This window comes from Petromyzon marinus, chromosome 66 (assembly GCF_048934315.1).
Source record: "Petromyzon marinus isolate PM22_M1 ecotype Great Lakes invasive population chromosome 66, UKy_Petmar_22M1.pri1.0, whole genome shotgun sequence".
Taxonomy (NCBI): domain Eukaryota; kingdom Metazoa; phylum Chordata; class Hyperoartia; order Petromyzontiformes; family Petromyzontidae; genus Petromyzon; species Petromyzon marinus.
In genome coordinates, this window is record NC_133732.1 from 2,010,847 (window position 1) to 2,029,566 (window position 18,720).

Below are 18,720 nucleotides of genomic sequence, written 5' to 3' on the forward strand. Positions count from 1 at the left end.
GCTCGTGTTGCAATCGAAACGTCGTATGCTGTTTACATTATGAGACCTCCTTTGCTAGTAATAAGATATAGTCATAGGTTTTATCTTTTTAAACTGGCACAAAAACTGACACCTTTATTCAAGGCATCATGTTTGCAATAACCACAACACAAGCAGTCAAAATGCAAACAAAAGTGCCAGTTAAAAAGGGTAAAACCTATTTCTATATCTTGTTACTGGCAAAGGAGGTCTCATAATGTAAATGCTCACCCCGAGCCCTCAATACTCTGATAGTGCGCTGTTTTTGAGTTGTACGCCTTTTGGCGTCTTCTGGTCCAACACCAGTGGAGACTAGGCTCTAAGAAAAGCCGTCTCGGGTGTGGACCAATAAAATTCAAGGACAGTGCATATTATTATCAGAGTTGTCTCTTTTTGTTTGCATTTTGACTGCTTGTGTTGTGGTTATTGCAAACATGATGCCTTGAATAAAGGTTGTCAGTTTTTGTGCCAGTTAAAAAGGGTAAAACCTATTGCTATGTCGTGCGCTGTTGTTTCATTTATTATGTTCTCTTGCTACGTGACTTTACCGGAAGAGCCAAAGGGTAATTCCTGCAGTCACGAAAGCTCCAAATCAAGTTTGATGATGTGTAGTCAGTGCAGACCTGATGATTCCTTAGCAAGGGACCTGTTTGCAAGCATTAAAGTACTAAAGACAAGAAGATGTTTTACCCATTCTGGCAATAAAACGGGAGAATGTTCAGATGTTCCAACACCAAACATAATGTGTATATATATATTATCAGAGCATGTTTCTTTGCATGTTCACCAAAAGTACGTGGTTAATGCAGATTCCTTGCACCTACAATTAGCGCGGTTGGCTGCGTACGGTGGAAAGAAGTTCAATCATGCATGGGTACATACATAGACTCGCGCAGAGAGCCATAGACTCACAGAGACCCATATACTCGCACAGAGACCCATAGACTCGCACAGAGACCCATAGACTCGCACAGAGACCCATAGACTCGCACAGAGCCCATAGACTCGCACAGAGCCCATAGACTCGCACAGAGACCCATAGACTCGCACAGAGACCCATAGACTCGCACAGAGACCCATAGACTCGCACAGAGACCCGTAGACTCGCACAGAGACCCATAGACTCACACAGAGAGCCATAGACTCACACAGAGACCCATAGACTCGCACAGAGACCCATAGACTCACACAGAGACCCATAGACTCACACAGAGACCCATAGACTCACACAGAGACCCATAGACTCGCACAGAGACCCATAGACTCGCACAGAGACCCATAGATTCACACAGAGACCCATAGACTCACACAGAGACCCGTAGACTCACACAGAGAGCCATAGACTCGCAAAGAGACCCATAGACTCGCACAGAGACCCATAGAGTCGCACAGAGACCCATAGACTCAGAGAGACCCATAGACTCGCACAGAGACCCATAGAGTCGCACAGAGACCCATAGAGTCGCACAGAGACCCATAGACTCGCACAGAGACCCATAGAGTCGCACAGACCCATAGACTCACCTAGAGACCCATACACTGACACACAGACGCCCATCGATAGCCACAAAGACACCAAGTTCAACCAAAAACGTACAAATGTTGACTGCGATGGCTCCGTGACTTGTGCCAGGTTTTCTCCCACACCATCGATCGCAACTACTGCAGACCGATCGCAACTCCTGCAACCCCGATCGCAACTCCTGCAACCCCGATCGCAACTCCTGCAACCCCGATCGCAACTCCTGCAACCCCGATCGCAACTCCAGCAACCCCGATCGCAACTCCTCGACCCCGACCGCAACTCGAGCTCCTGCAGTCCCGATCGCCGCTCCCGCAACCCCGATCGCAACTCTGCCTCCCGCCGGGACTCCGCGTCCCCGCCCCGGGTGTGGGTCTCCGCGCTTGGCTCGTCCGCCATGGAGGGGCTGAGCGAGGACGGGTGGGGTAACGACGCCGGGGGTGCCGCTTCCGCCCGGCGGCTCAGGGAACCCCCGCCTGCTCCAGCTCCTCCGTCCCCGAGGGACCCCTTCGGGGAGCTGCGGGTCAGCGATGTGCGCTCGCTGCTGCTGCCGCCCCACGGAGACGGCAAGGGAGGAGGCGATCCGAGGAACGCGAGAGAGATGGGGAGGGCACGAGGAGGAGGAGGAGGAGGAGGAGGCGGTGGAGGAGGGACGGGAGAGACGGTGAAGGCAGCGGGGGGAGATGGAGGAGGTGGAGGAGGTAGCCCCATCGAGATTGGAGAGACGACGAAGGGAGCAGGAGGGGGTGTGAGAGGGAACTCGAGGGACGAGTTGCGAAAGGGAGTAGGAGGAGAGTCCAGGAAAGATGCGACGGGGGAGATGGAGGAGGAGCTGACCAGGGGACGACGAGGTGGAGAAAACAGAGAGAAGAGGGGAGAGATGACAAAGGGACAAAGACACGGTGGAGGAGGAGGAGGAGGAGGAGGCGGGGTAGAAAGCGGAGAGCCGGGAGTGGAGTTGAGAGGTGGCTCGACAAAGGGACAGGACGGACGAGGAGTTGGTGGAGAGGCTGAGCCGGACGGAGCCCGGGACAAGGGAAGGCGCTCGCTGCAAGGTGAGGGAAGCCGCTGTTGTTGTTGTTGCCGTTGATGCTGTTGTTATTGCTGTTGCTGCTGCTGTTGTTGAGTCGGTTGTCCATGTGGAGCGATGTTTGCCAACATCGCTCAACTAAAAAATGCGTTCAGCGTGAATTGTCCAGTCCCGGGGGCCCCTTGTGTTCGCAAAAAAATGTCTCATAAGGTGTATCATCATCATCGGCGACGGTCACTCGGGGTCGAGTGATTCTCCTACTGGTGGGACTTGTTTGTGGATCTTCAAATGGCTGAAAATGTCGATCCGAGAGCCGCAGATTCTGCTGCAGTATGGGCAAGGGGGGGGTGCAGTGATGGTTGTGGTGGATGATGATTGGGGGCCTTCTTGGTGGCGAGCCTCTCCTTGCGTTGTTGCCTCTTCCGCGACACGGCGAAGATCGTTTTCGTAGAGCGCGCGACCGCTCCCCCTCGTGGGGACGGTCTTCCTCCACGTGGTTCTGTCCTGCATAATTTCCTCCCGAGTTGGCGGTGGTTGACGGTGACCACTTATTGAGGTTGATCCTGATGTTGTCCTTGTAACGCACCGTCTGTGTTCTGGGGGGCCCCCGGCTGTCCTGCGTTTAGCCGGGAGTACAGGCAGCTGGGCTTCCTAGCAACGTGGCCAGTCCATCTGAGCTGATGGTAGTGGCGATGCCGTTAATGTTTGCCTCCTCAAGGACATTGGTGTTGGGTGCGCCCGTCTGCCCAACTGATCCTCGCGATTTTTTGCAGAGGCATCTTTGTTGGTGCTGCTCCAGGGCTTTAAGGTGGTGCCCCCAACGTACGCGGTCCAGGATTTTTCGGCCCCATTCGGTAGGGTGGGAAGAGCTGCGGCTTTGTAGACGAGAAGCTCCGTTTTGGACCTGGATGTCGTGACCTTCAAATACAAAGTATAACCTTGGATTGCGAGTAACCTGGTCTGCGGGTGTTTTGCAAGACGAGCAAAAATTGGTAAATACATTTTAATTTGATAAACGAGCGAGGGTCTTAGCAATACGAGCAGTAGTTCACGTGTAGACACGCTTTGTACTGCCGAGCGTCACGTGATCACAACTGATATGCGAGCGCTTTGGATTACAAACACGTTACCGGAACGAATTATTGCTCGCAATCCAAGGTTTTACTGAACTGTTTTCCTCAGTCTGGCAAAGGCTCCACTGTCGCTTGGAGTTTTTCTGCGTCGATAATTCGGCTTTGGAGGAGAGATGACCGCCAAGGTAGGGATAGTGATCCACATTTTCGAGGGTGGTTATTGTCAGCGTGTGTTGCCGGGGCTCGGTGTTGTCTTGTTAGGTGTCAGCCATACCCAGGAGCTTTGTATGCTTTTGTGAAGGCATCCAGGATGCAATTCTGCAGGTATTCTTCCGAGTGGGCAGTGATGGCATTGTCACCTGCATGGGAGTGGTGGAGACTTTGTTCTTTGTCTTGAATCTGTTAAAGTTGAAGGGCGCTACTGTCTGTTCTGTAAAGGATTTGGACTCCCAGAGGCAGATTTAGGCCTGCGCGGTGAAGAATAGTAACACTGAAGATTGTAAAAATGGTGGACTACAATGATTCAGCCCTATTTAACCCCCCCGGTTTCCACCTTGAAGGGTTCAGTTTCTGCACCACTGTTACTGAGCACTGTTGCTGACACGTCATCCAGCAGTCCCAGTACCCTCGTGAAATCGTCAGGGCCGCCAATTATTTTTTTATAGAATCAGTTGGGGAGGGCGTGATGGTTCACAGAGTCGAAGGCTTTTTGTAAGGGTCTATAAAGGCCGCGTAAAGTGGTTGCTTTGGTTCCCGGCATTTATCTTGAAATTGTCGTACTGTTGAACTCATGTCTGTTGTGCCTCTGGATGGGCGAAAGCCACACACAGTGATTCTGGAAGGATTTATTTTAACAGGGTAGGAGTCGGTGAGCCAGTATGTGGGTAAGTATCTTCTCAGTGGTGGACATGAGGGAGATGCCGCTGTAGTTTCTACAATCTGCCTTGTTGTCCCCCTTTTCAAAGACAGTCATGGGGCATCTCTGAGTTCTCTGGGGATTTCCTGCTTCTGCCAGATCTTCAGGAGCAGGACATGCACATGGGTACTGTAAGAGCTCCGACCTGCCTTCCTTTAAAAAATGTCTGCTGGAACCCCACCAGGACCAGCGGCCTTGTTATGTCTTATCTTCCCGATGGCATCTTGTACCTCCTGCATGCTGGGCGGTTCTTCCATGTCCTCTTTTATGGGTAGCTGAGGGATTCGGTCGATGACCTCCATCGCAACGGTTGTACCTTCGGTTGAGGAGTTTGTCGAAGTGTTGGCTCCACCGGGATTTTATTGCTTCATCATCCTTAAGCAGATTTTGTCTATCTTTTGAGTGAAAGGGGTTTCGGCCACGGTAACTGGGTCCATATTCTGCCTTTGTGGCATTGAAGAAGCCTCTGGTTTAGCCGGCGTCTGCCAGCTGCTGGATCTCCAGGGCTTTCCCTGTCCACCGTTTGTTTTTGAGCTCCCTCACCCGACGTTGGACATCCGCCTTCACGGTGGCCTCGCAGTTTTGTGTCGTTCTGCCACGCGCAAAAGGTTCTTAGTTTTTCTGTCGACTAGCCGTTCAATGTCGGTATCATTCTCATCATCCTATAGGCAATGGTTATTATTCCAGGTGTTGAGGATGATGGACTTGGGCATGCTCCGGTGTGTTTCGGTATCATCAAGGATATTTGTTTGGGAAGTTCTGCAACAAGAACAGTCTGGAAGCGTTGTAGTTTTCTGGTAACGCCCAGACTTTCAATGTTGCGTCTTGGCCAGCTCAGCCCTTTTTTTGCATCAGTCTATTGGACACGGCGAGGCGCATAAGGCGATGGTCTGTCCCACAGTCGCCCGCACTTGTCCATTGCGATGTTCACCTAATGACAATCCTTGGCTCGGACAACGACGTGGTCAATGAGATGCCGCAGTTTGGAGCGGGGGGATGCATCCGGGATGTTTTGAATTAGTTTTTTTCTTCTGATGGAAGAGTGTGTTGGTAGTCACGAGGTCATGTTCCGTACGTTTGGTTAGGAGAAAGACTCCATTCGAGTCGGTATTGCCGAAACCTTCTGTTCCAATCGTGCCTCTCGAAAGCTTGTGGTCCCCAGCCGACCCTGTCATTAAAATCCCGAATAAGAATGGTCTCTTTTGATTTAAAGCTTTCGTGACTGCAGGGATTCATATTCTTGGTTCTTTCGGTAAAGTCACGTAGAAGGGAAACAATAAAATAATAAAAATATAAAACAATAAAATTATCAAGACGTTTCGACTGCAACACAAGCAATCATCATCAGGTGTGAAAACTACTTTTTCTTGCTGTGGTTTTCACACCTGATGATGATTGCTTGTGTTGCAGTCGAAACGTCGTGAGAATTTTATTGTTTTATGCTTGTATTATTTTATTGTTTCCCTTCTACGTGACTTTACCGAAAGAACCAAGAATAAGAATGATCTCGTTGTCTTCCTTAGGAATACTTAAGAGTATTATGTCCAAGTTGGCATAGGTCTCCTTTACTTCCTCCTGCGAGTCCATCGTTGGGGCATAGGCGCTCACAAATGTGCCCATTTGGTTGTTTGCAAGCTTCAGACGGACGGTCATAAGGCGTTCATTGATGCCCATATGTGGCTGATGAGTCTGTTCTTAATAGCAAAATCAACTCCATGGTTTTCCTGGGTTCATCGTCTGCTTTAACCTTTCCAGAAGAAGGTGTAGCAGGCGCTATTTCTCCTCCTTCAGTTGCCTTTCATCCTCTTGGTCGGGTTTCAAAGAGCGCAGTAAGCTCGATCAAAAATCTTCCCAGTTCTCTTGCGATGATCGCAGTACGTCTTCCCATGGTGATCACCGGTTTCATTGTCCTGTCAAGTTTCGCACGTTCAAGGTTACCAAAATTTAATTTTCTTTGTTTTTGACCGCAAAGAGGTGATCCCGCTCGATGCGGTAAACCTGTCGGGAGTTCTGAGGCAGGCTATATTTAGGGCACCTTTCCCAGCCCCTTCCCCTACTGGGGTGAGCAGAGCGGACCCTAAAAAGGGCCGCTCAGTCATGGGTGCGGCTGCCCGAAAAGCTCTAATCTGCCTGTGTCCCCGACCAAGACGACTGAATCAAGCACCCACCGCCTGCGTGCCAGTTCCTGGCTAGGAGCTGCCAGACTTATCATTCGCCTGCTCCCGTCACCATTGGCCGATTGCCACGGGGCTTTGAATCCAGGATTTGCAAGAGTTTTTGGACGCCTGCGCGTTATTTCTTTTAACGTGGGGAGACTGATGCACAGGCAGCCACCGCACGGTCCTGTGACAGAGAGGGAACAGGGTCCAATGGCATGGAGGCTAACAGCGATTGTTGCAGCCTTTACGCTGGCCTTCACAACCATTGTGACTTTGCCCATCATCTTCTGCCCGCTCCGACGTTGAGGTCTCTTTGTTGGATCGCGCTTTGTCTGAAAACCTCCCCCTTGACCTCACTGCCATTGGTGACCCCCTACCAGGAGTTTAGGCCCACATGCGTGGCTAAGCTCCAGACGACATCGCTCTTGGGGTCTCAGGGACGCACGCAAGTTTCACCACGGCAAGGTGGCGATCGTCGGAAAAGGCCGCAGATTTGACTGCTCATCATGAGCTATAGGTGCTCTGACACTTGCATTGTCTGTGCACTGTTTGCCTTTTGGGTGTTGTTCTCTGGTCTACTAACACTGGTGGTCAGAGAAGGCCATAAAGCATAAAGAAGGCTGTCTCTGGTGTAGGCCAATCAATTTCACAGACAACATGATTTCAATCGGAAAATGTTTGTCTGCATGTTTGGCCACAAGTAATGTGTGGTTAATGCAGACTTGATGCCTTGCAAAAGGTATCTACAGTAGACACCCGTATTTACGAACACCGGTACTTACGAACACCCTTGTTGATGAACACCCGTACTTATGAACACCCAGACTTACGAGCACTCGTACTTATGAACACCCGTACTTATGAACACCCATACTTATAAACACCCATACTTATGAACACACGTACTTACAAACGCCCATGCTTATGAACACCCGCATTTATGAACACCCAGACATACGAGCACTCATACTTATCAACACACGTACTTATGAACACCCGTACTTATGAACACACGTACTTATAAACACCCGTACTTATGAACACACGTACTTACAAACGCCCATGCTTATGAAAGCCCGTAATTACGAATGCCCCCTACTTCCGAACACCCTGCACTTATGAACACCCGTACTTATAAACACCCGTGCTTATACCGTACTTACGAAAGCCCCTCTTTATGAACACCCCTACTTACGAACGCCCATACTCATGAAAGCCCGTACTTACGCATGCCACTACTTACGAACCACCTGCACTTATGAACACGTACTTATGAACACCTGACTTACTAACACACTTACGAACGCCTGTATTTACGAAAGCCCCTACTTACGAACACCCGTACTTAGGAATACCCCTACTTACGAACACCCGTAATTACGAACACCCGTACTTGCGAACACCCGCACTTATGAACACCGATTCTTACGAATACCCGACTTAAGAACACCCATACTTACAAACAACCGTACTTAAAACACCCACACTTATGAACGCCCATTCTTATGAACAACCGTACTTATGAATGCCTCTACTTACGAACGCCCCTATTTATGAACATCCGTACATAGGAACACCCGTGCTTATGAACACCTTTGCTTATGAACATCCATGCTTACGAACTATCTTACTTACGAACGCCCCTACTTATGAACGCCCATATTTACGAACACCCTTACTTATTAACATCTATACTTATAAGCACCCATCTATACTTATAAGCACCCACCAAACACACCAGTGGCAGCGACTATCTGAACTGGTCCTGGGCCTTCCCTAGATCGACTCGGCCTCAAGTGAGCACCTGGTGCGTCGGTCTGTAGTAAACATCGCCGCCGCTAGGGGGAGACGGAGGTGGCAAAGGTGTGGTTGATGGCCACCGACCCCTTCCATAGACGCTGCTGCTACTCTCTACCAACAGCCGCTTGCCCCAACAGTCTGTTGAGGCTACGAGGCGTGAGCGAAACGTTGCCTCTGTTCTTCTCCGCCATCGCATCCGCGTCTTGACGTCCTCACGGTCGCCCCCCCCCCCCCGTTTCCGCCATTCACGACTTGCGTCGCCTTTTGCTTTCTTTGACCCTCCGTCGCCGTGTCACCCCCCCCCCCCACCCACCCACGCACAGTCACACAGGTAGCCACTGGGAGCGTGGGCGTCTGGGGGGGGGTCGATTGTGCTCCTGGGAAATGCCACCTATTTTTTTATTGTATTTTTTACTGTTGGTTTTTTTTGTTCTAACCAGAGTGTAAGGGCCCTACTCGGAGAGACCCACAGAGACCCATAATCATAGAGACCCACAGAGACCCATACTCATAGAGACCCTTACTCATAGAGACCCATACTCATAGAGACCCACAGAGACCCATACTCACAGAGACCCACAGAGACCCATACTCATAGAGACCCACAGAGACCCATACTCATAGAGACCCATACTCATAGAGACCCACAGAGACCCATACTCATAGAGACCCACAGAGACCCATACTCATAGAGACCCACAGAGACCCATACTCATAGAGACCCATACTCATAGAGACCCACAGAGACCCATACTCATAGAGACCCATACTCATAGAGACCCACAGAGACCCATACTCATAGAGACCCATACTCATAGAGACACATACTCATAGAGACCCACAGAGACCTATAATCATAGAGACCCACAGAGGCCCATACTCATAGAGACCCACAGAGACCCATCCTCATAGAGACCCACAGAGACCCATACTCATAGAGGCCCACAGAGACCCATAATCATAGAGACCCATAGAGACCCATACTTCTAGAGACCCACAGAAACCCATAATCATAGAGACCCACAGAGACCCATACTCCTAGAGACCCACAGAGACCCATAATCATAGAGACCCACAGAGACCCATACTCAAAGAGACCCATCCTCATAGAGACCCACAGAGACCCATACTCATAGAGACCCACAGAGACCCATACTCATAGAGACTCTTACTCATAGAGACCCACAGAGACCCATACTCATAGAGACCCACAGAGACCCATACTCATAGAGACCCTTACTCATAGAGACACATAGAGACCCATACTCAGAGACCCAGAGAAACCCATACTCATAGAGACCCACAGAGACCCATACTCATAGAGACCCACAGAGACCCATACTCATAGAGACCCACAGAGACCCATACTCATAGAGACCCACAGAGACCCATACTCATAGAGACCCATACTCATAGAGACCCACAGAGACCCATACTCATAGAGACCCACAGAGACCCATACTCATAGAGACCCATACTCATAGAGACCCATACTCATAGAGACCCACAGAGACCCATACTCATAGAGACCCATACTCATAGAGACCCACAGAGACCCATACTCATAGAGACCCATACTCATAGAGACCCATACTCATAGAGACCCACAGAGACCCATACTCATAGACCCACAGAGACCCATGCTCATAGAGACCCATACTCATAGAGACCCATACTCATAGAGACCCACAGAGACCCATACTCATAGAGACCCTTACTCATAGAGACCCACAGAGACCCATACTCATAGAGACCCACAGAGACCCATAATCATAGAAACCCAGAGACCCATACTCATAGAGACCCACAGAGACCCATACTCATAGAGACCCATAGAGACCCATATTCCTAGAGACCCACAGAGACCCATACTCATAGAGACCCACAGAGACCTATAATCATAGAGACCCACAGAGGCCCATACTCATAGAGACCCACAGAGACCCATCCTCATAGAGACCCACAGAGACCCATACTCATAGAGGCCCACAGAGACCCATAATCATAGAGACCCATAGAGACCCATACTCCTAGAGACCCACAGAAACCCATAATCATAGAGACCCATAGAGACCCATACTCCTAGAGACCCACAGAGACCCATAATCATAGAGACCCACAGAGACCCATACTCAAAGAGACCCATCCTCATAGAGACCCACAGAGACCCATACTCATAGAGACCCACAGAGACCCATACTCATAGAGACTCTTACTCATAGAGACACATAGAGACCCATACTCAGAGACCCACAGAGACCCATACTCATAGAGACCCACAGAGACCCATACTCATAGAGACCCTTACTCATAGAGACACATAGAGACCCATACTCAGAGACCCAGAGAAACCCATACTCATAGAGACCCACAGAGACCCATACTCACAGAGACCCATAGAGACTCATACTCCTAGAGACCCACAGAGACCCATACTCATAGAGACCCATAGAGACCCATACTCACAGAGACCCACAGAGACCCATACTCATAGAGACCCATACTCATAGAGACCCACAGAGACCCATAATCATAGAGACCCATAGAGACCCATATTCCTAGAGACCCACAGAGACCCATACTCCTAGAGACCCACAGAGATCCCTACTCATAGAGACCCGCAAATGTTTTTTCTTATTTTGCCAGGTAAAATGTGTCGCGCTTTCGTACGCAGGGTGCGAAATAATTTCAACACACACACACACAGAGTCGCTTACATGGTGTGGTCATGCCAAGTGTGGTTGTGTATGTTGTGGTCGTGGTGGTGGTGGTGGTGCTCTGATTGTAGTTGTGGCGGTTGTGCTGTGGTTGTGGCTGCGGTGGTTGTGGCTGCAGGTCGCTGTGCTCCGGTGCTGTGCTCCCACTGCCGTTCGAGCCTCCACGCGGGCAGCGTCGCCTACCAGAAGCGAGGCTCCGCACGCCTCTTCTGCTCCACCGCCTGCCTCAGATCCTTCTCCTCCTCCTCGCTGCCTCCACGCGCCTGCCACCGTTGTGGAGTGTCAGTTGGAGACGCGCGCACACACACATACACACATACACATACACACACGCACATACACACGCGCACATACACACACGCACATACACACACACATACACATGCACATACACACGCACATACACACACACATACACATGCACATACACACACACATACACACACACATACACACGCACATACACACACACATACACACACGCACATACACACACACATACACACACACATACACACGCACATACACACGCACATACACACGCACATACACACATGCACATACACACATACACACACACATACACACATACATACACACACACATACACACGCGCACATACACACATACACACACGCACATACACACACACATACACATGCACATACACACACACATACACAGGCGCACATACACACATACACACATGCACATACACACACACATACACACGCGCACATACACACACACACATACACACGCGCATACACACGCGCATACACACGCGCATACACACACACATACACATGCACATACACACGCACATACACACACACATACACACGCGCACATACACACACACACATACACACGCGCATACACACATACACACGTACACACACATACACACGCGCACACACATACAAAACAAAGACAAATATTCCCCATATAGCCTTAACAGACTGTAGGGGCAAGTGCTGTTAGCAAGCACCTGTGAAGGCCGGTAACGGTACACGAGGAGGTGGGTGGCCAGCACCACGCCCGACCGCCTTTGTCTCCCTAGTGGTAATGTTTACACACCGCACCAGGCACTCATTTGAGGCTGAGTCGACCTAGGGGAGGCCCGGGACCGGTTAAGATAATCGTCACTGGTGTTGGCCGTGAGCGGGAATCGAACCCGGGTCGCCAGGTTCATAGCGCAGCGTAGCGCTAACCACTACACTATCGCTCCCCACACACGCGCACATACACACGTACACACACATACACACGCGTGCATATACGCACGCACGCACACGAACATACGCACACACGCACATATACGCACACGCACATACACGCGCACGCATGCACACGCGCGTGCACACACACACACACGCGGACACACATACACACGCACACACGCACACACACACACACGCAGACACACACACACACGCATATACACGCACGCACACACACACGCGCACGCTGACACGAATGGAGAGAGAGACACTACACCCTCTCTCTCTCCCCGTGTCTCTCTCACCATGTTTCTCTGTGTCTCTCTGTGTCTCTCAGTCTCTCTGCATGTCTTTCTCCTCACAGGGACATTGTGAACTCTGTCTCTCTGTGTAGGGACATTGTGAACTCTGTCTCTCTGTGTAGGGACATTGTCAACTCTGTCTCTCTGCTCACAGGGACATGGTGAACTCTGTCTCTCTGTGTAGGGACATTGTCAACTCTGTCTCTCTGCTCACAGGGACATGGTGAACTCTGTCTCTCTGCTCACAGGGACATTGTGAACTCTGTCTCTCTGTGTAGGGACATTGTGAACTCTGTCTCTCTGTGTAGGGACATGGTGAGTTCTGTCTCTCTGCTCACAGGGACATTGTGAACTCTGTCTCTCTGTGTAGGGACATTGTGATCTCTGTCTGTCTGTGTAGGGACATTGTGAACTCTGTCTCTCTGCTCACAGGGACATTGTGAACTCTGTCTCTCTGCTCACAGGGACATGGTGATCTCTCTGTCTCTCTGCTCACAGGGACATTGTGAACTCTGTCTCTCTGCTCACAGGGACATGGTGAACTCTGTCTCTCTGTGTAGGGACATTGTGAACTCTGTCTCTCTGCTCACAGGGACATTGTGAACTCTGTCTCTCTGCTCACAGGGACATTGTGAACTCTGTCTCTCTGTGTAGGGACATTGTGATCTCTGTCTGTCTGTGTAGGGACATTGTGAACTCTGTCTCTCTGCTCACAGGGACATGGTGATCTCTCTGTCTCTCTGCTCACAGGGACATTGTGAACTCTGTCTCTCTGCTCACAGGGACATGGTGAACTCTGTCTCTCTGCTCACAGGGACATGGTGATCTCTGTCTCTCTGCTCACAAGGACATTGTGAACTCTGTCTCTCTGCTCACAGGGACATTGTGAACTCTGTCTCTCTGCTCACAAGGACATTGTGAACTCTGTCTCTCTGCTCACAGGGACATTGTGAACTCTGTCTCTCTGCTCACAGGGACATTGTGAACTCTGTCTCTCTGCTCACAGGGACATGGTGAACTCTGTCTGTCTGTGTAGGGACATTGTGAACTCTGTCTCTCTGCTCACAGGGACATTGTGAACTCTGTCTCTCTGCTCACAGGGACATTGTGAACTCTGTCTCTCTGCTCACAGGGACATTGTGAACTCTGTCTCTCTGCTCACAGGGACATTGTGAACTCTGTCTCTCTGCTCACAGGGACATTGTGAACTCTGTCTGTCTGTGTAGGGACATTGTGAACTCTGTCTCTCTGCTCACAGGGACATTGTGAACTCTGTCTCTCTGCTCACAGGGACATTGTGAACTCTGTCTCTCTGCTCACAGGGACATTGTGAACTCTGTCTCTCTGCTCACAGGGACATTGTGAACTCTGTCTCTCTGCTCACAGGGACATTGTGAACTCTGTCTGTCTGTGTAGGGACATTGTGAACTCTGTCTCTCTGCTCACAGGGACATGGTGAACTCTGTCTGTCTGTGTAGGGACATTGTGAACTCTGTCTCTCTGCTCACAGGGACATTGTGAACTCTGTCTCTCTGCTCACAGGGACATTGTGAACTCTGTCTCTCTGCTCACAGGGACATTGTGAACTCTGTCTCTCTGCTCACAGGGACATGGTGAACTCTCGTCGCTCCATCTCCCGTGAGGACGGGGACCGCTTCCTGGAGTTCTGCTCCTCTCCGTGCCTCTCGGCCCACGAGCTCAGCCCCAACCCCACCGCCACCCGGCCAATCACGGCGAAGCGAGACGTGGGCCACGCCCCCAAGGCCGCCAGCGGCTCCGCCCACTCCATCTCCGACTCCGCCCACTCTGTCTCTGGCTCTGCCCCAGAGACGGATGGTCACGCCCCCGTGGCCGCTGAACACTCCCCCAGGGCGTCTGGCTCTGCCCCCGATGCCGGAAACTCCGCCCTGTCGCCCGGTGACCACGCCCCCGGGACTGGAGGCTCCGCCCTCTTGGTCGGTGACCACGCCCCCGTGACCGGAGGCTCCGCCCTCCCGGCCGGTGGCCACGCTCCCGGGACCGGAGGCACCGCCCTCTTGGTCGGTGGCCACGCCCCCGTGACCGGAGGCTCTGCCCTCTCGGTCGGTGGCCACGCCCCCGTGACCGGAGGCTCCGCCCTCTCGGTCGGTGGCCACACCCCCGTGACCGGAGGCTCCGCCCTCTCGGCCGGTGGCCACACCCCCGGGACCGGAGGCTCCGCCCTCTTGGTCGTTGGCCACGCCCCCGTGACCGGAGGCTCCGCCCTCTTGGTCGGTGGCCACGCCCCCGGGACCGTAGGCTCCACCTTCTCGCTTGGAGGCCACGCCCCCGGAATGGGAGGATCCATCCCCAAGGCCCAGTGCTCTGTGTGTGGCGAGGTGAGAGCGGTAAGCAGTGCTGGTTATTATAGAGTGTGAGTGAGTGTGTGCCTGCCATATTTTCTGTCCGTCTGCTACAGCAGAGATATAGGGAATTTCAACAAGACCTACATCTCTGCTTTATTAACCTGGTCAAGGCCTATGATACCATCAGTAGGCCTGGGTTCTGGGTTGTTCTTCGTGCTTTCGGAGTCCCTGACCCTCTGCTCACGATCATTAAGGACCTTCATGATGGTGAGCGGGCCCGGGTAAAACTACATGGCCGGGAGTCAGAGCCATTCCCTGTACACCTTGGGGTGTGACAGGGATGTCCTCTTGCTCCCACATTATTTAATATCTATTTCGAGGACGTAGTTCGTGAAGCCTTCGATGGCTGCACCGGGGTAATCTCCATATGGTACAGATATAATGGGAGGCTGATCGATGTCCAGGTGTGGTCAAGGGATGGCTCCCTATTGCTCAACATCGTTATGCATGCCAATGATCTGGTGATTGCTGCTCACACCTGGAGTGTGGCACTAAGAGATGTGGGGCCTTCCATCAGCCCCACCAAAACTAAACACTTGCCTTGGGTATTTTGTGCCATCAGACACTCCACCCCCACAACTCCCAAATTGGTGATGGGGCTGTTGTGGAGAGAGTGGAGAGTTTCCCATACCTGGGCAGTGTGCTTATGACCGGCTCCAGTTTAACAGCAGAGGTCTCACTCCGAATCAGTCGAACGGCAATATTTTTTCATCGGTTGCGTAACGCTGTGTGGAAGCTACCTGGTCTGTCGCTCCGCACGAAGCTTCAGGTCTTCTCGGCCACGGTCATTCCCTCCCTTCTCTACGCTTGCGAAACGTGGACCCCCTAATGGAACATCTTCGCCGGTTAGAAACATTTAGGCTGGCCTGCCTACGACCCATCCTGGGTTTAGCCTGCAGGCTGGATTGTGTGAGGAGCTCACAAATCCTTGAAAGATCTGGACAAAGAGATGGAGTGACGTGGTACAGGAGGACGTGGAGCTGAGTGGACTTGCCGATGACTGGTACCAGCGGTGTCAATATCGGCTCATGAAGGATGTTGCTACTGGGCAGTTGGAGGCAGTCGCCCTCCAAAAACAACGGAGGGCGGAGGAGCGACGCTCACAACAATGAGCGGAGCGCCGGGTGGCTAAAGCACAGCAACTTGGCACAGTAGGGGGCACAGGTGGTGCATCGGCCACTCATCTCAATCAGTCGACCCGTGGCACCTGGGTCTGCCCCGTGACCTCCTGCCAGCGGGCGTTCGACACTTCACGTGGCCTTAACCTGCACCTAGCCTGGCACAAGCGCCGTGGTGACGTCACCACCACTTAGTGGTGAACGGCGGTTGTTGAGTGAGTGTAGTGTGTGATTTAAGAGAGTGTGAGTTTGTGTGTGTGGGAGACGTACAGAGACCCATAGACTCACACAGAGACCCATAGAGTTGCACAGAGACCCATAGACTCACGCAGAGACCCATAGACTCACACAGTGACCCATAGACTCACACAGACACCCATAGACTCACACAGACACCCATAGAGTCGCGCAGAGACCCATAGACTCACACAGACACCCATAGACTCACACAGAGACCCATAAAGTCGCACAGAGACCCATAGACTCGCACAGAGGGTCCCTTAGACTCGCACAGAGACCCATAGACTCACACAGAGACCCATAGACTCACACAGTGACCCATAGACTCACACAGACACCCATAGACTCACACAGACACCCATAGACTCGCACAGAGACCCATAGACTCACACAGACACCCATAGAGTCGCGCAGAGACCCATAGACTCACACAGAGACCCATAGAGTCGCACAGAGGGTCCCTTAGACTCGCACAGAGACCCATAGACTCACACAGTGACCCATAGACTCACACAGAGACCCATAGACTCACAGAGACACCCATAGACTCGCGCAGACACCCATAGACTCACACAGACACCCACAGACTCACGCAGACACCCATAGACTCACGCAGACACCCATAGACTCACGCAGAGACCCATTTTGATTCCCATCCTCCCATCCTCCCCCCCCCCCCCCGCTCTGCTGGCCAGGTGCTACGCTCCGTGCGTCTGCATCAACAGCAGCCCGGGGCCACCGCTGCTGCGTCCGTGTGCAGCGACGCCTGTGCTTCGACGCTCCTGGGCAAGCCGTGCTGCACCTGGTGTGGCAAGCCGGCCTTGCACACGACGGCCGCCGGCGCCGCTATCACGGCTGCCGGTGCTGCCGGTGCTGCTGCCGGTGCTGCCGGTGCTGCCGGTGCTGCCGGTGCTGCTGCCGGTGCTGCTGCATCGCACGCTGACACACAGCCACACGGCTTCTGCTCGCTGCAGTGCAGAGACTCGTACAGACAAGTGAGTGTGCCGACCAGTGGCGCTCCCTCTGTCGCTCTCTTCCCCTGCCTCTCCCTCGCCCCTTCTCCTCCCCTCGTGCATCGCCACTCTCTCACTCGCTCTCTGTGCGTACGTTTGTGTTCGTACGTGTGTGTACGTGTGTGTGTGCGTGCGTGTGTGTGCGTGTGTGTTCGTGCGTAGGGGGAGCGGTGGTGCAGTTTCAGTTTAATGTATTTGGTATAACCCCGTGAGCCGTGCGGCTCTTGATTTGGGTGCAACCGCAACAAAAAACTAAAACACGAACAAGAAAACATCTTAAAGTGACTACACGCAACAGAAAAATCCAGGAAAAAAAATAGCAAAAGTCTTCCGGAAAAAAACACCGCATTTCAACGCTGTGTGCAAAAAATCCCAGTGGGATGCTAGTCAAACAATAACAACCATAAGACAATTTAGATTAAAGTTTATCAGGCTAACTTCCATACTACAACAAGCAAACATGGCTGAATCACCAAAATAAATCTATGAAAACAATGTAACGGTGATCATAGGAGCTGTGATTCAAATTTAACAATAAACGATATACACATAACATGTACGACCAAACTTTGCAGCCATAGCTGGCTGCAAGAAGTCACTCCATAACAGCAGGAGTATCATCAGCAGAATCTACATTTTTCATTGCACCTTTAAAGATCAGCACATTATAATAAAAACTCAAGATCATACTTTGTCATCCGGAGCGATACACATTTGATTTCAGGCCACTCTCGATAGCAGTGGCAGCTGGGGGTGTACAACTCGTCTAGAGCAGTTTTGAGTGAAGATCTCACAGCCAGTGATCCAAGTTGCAGTTTTATTGGCGATAGCATTCCAGACCCTGGGGGGCATCAATAGCGAAGGCCCTTCCTGCAGTATTTGTACGGCAATAGGGAATGTGAAGCTGGTAAATGAGCCACGACCTCAGGTGCAGCGGTTAGCCTGGCCGCGCTTTGATTCAATCCACCGGAGTCCCATCCGCGCTCACGGCCAGCAGCACCAGCGATAGCGATTATTATATTTCGATTTAAAGCTTTCGTGACTGCAATGGTTCATCTTCTTTGGTTCTTTCGGTAAAGTCACGTAGAATGAGAATAAAATAATAAATTGATAAAATAAAATAACACAATAATATTTGAGAATATTTGAGAATATTATAGTGTTATTTTATTTTATCAATTTATTATTTTATTCTCATTCTACGT

At 51.4% G+C, this 18,720-nt stretch overlaps 1 protein-coding gene across 8 annotated transcripts in view; it reads left to right on the top strand.

Annotated features, from left to right (window-relative positions):
• The window catches only part of LOC116956577 (uncharacterized), a 153,412-nt gene that overhangs the window by 39,802 nt on the left and 94,890 nt on the right, over window positions 1-18,720 (top strand). For 7 of the 8 annotated variants that reach the window (XM_076054384.1, XM_076054386.1, XM_076054385.1 and 4 more), the window contains exons 2-5: window positions 1,652-2,595; window positions 11,354-11,516; window positions 14,367-15,126; window positions 17,198-17,497. In XM_076054384.1, coding sequence (XP_075910499.1) covers window positions 1,938-2,595; window positions 11,354-11,516; window positions 14,367-15,126; window positions 17,198-17,497 — 1,881 coding nt within the window. In that variant the 5' untranslated portion in view covers window positions 1,652-1,937. The remainder of the gene's footprint in view (window positions 1-1,651; window positions 2,596-11,353; window positions 11,517-14,366; window positions 15,127-17,197; window positions 17,498-18,720) is intronic. The other variant, XM_076054382.1, reaches the window with a different exon arrangement.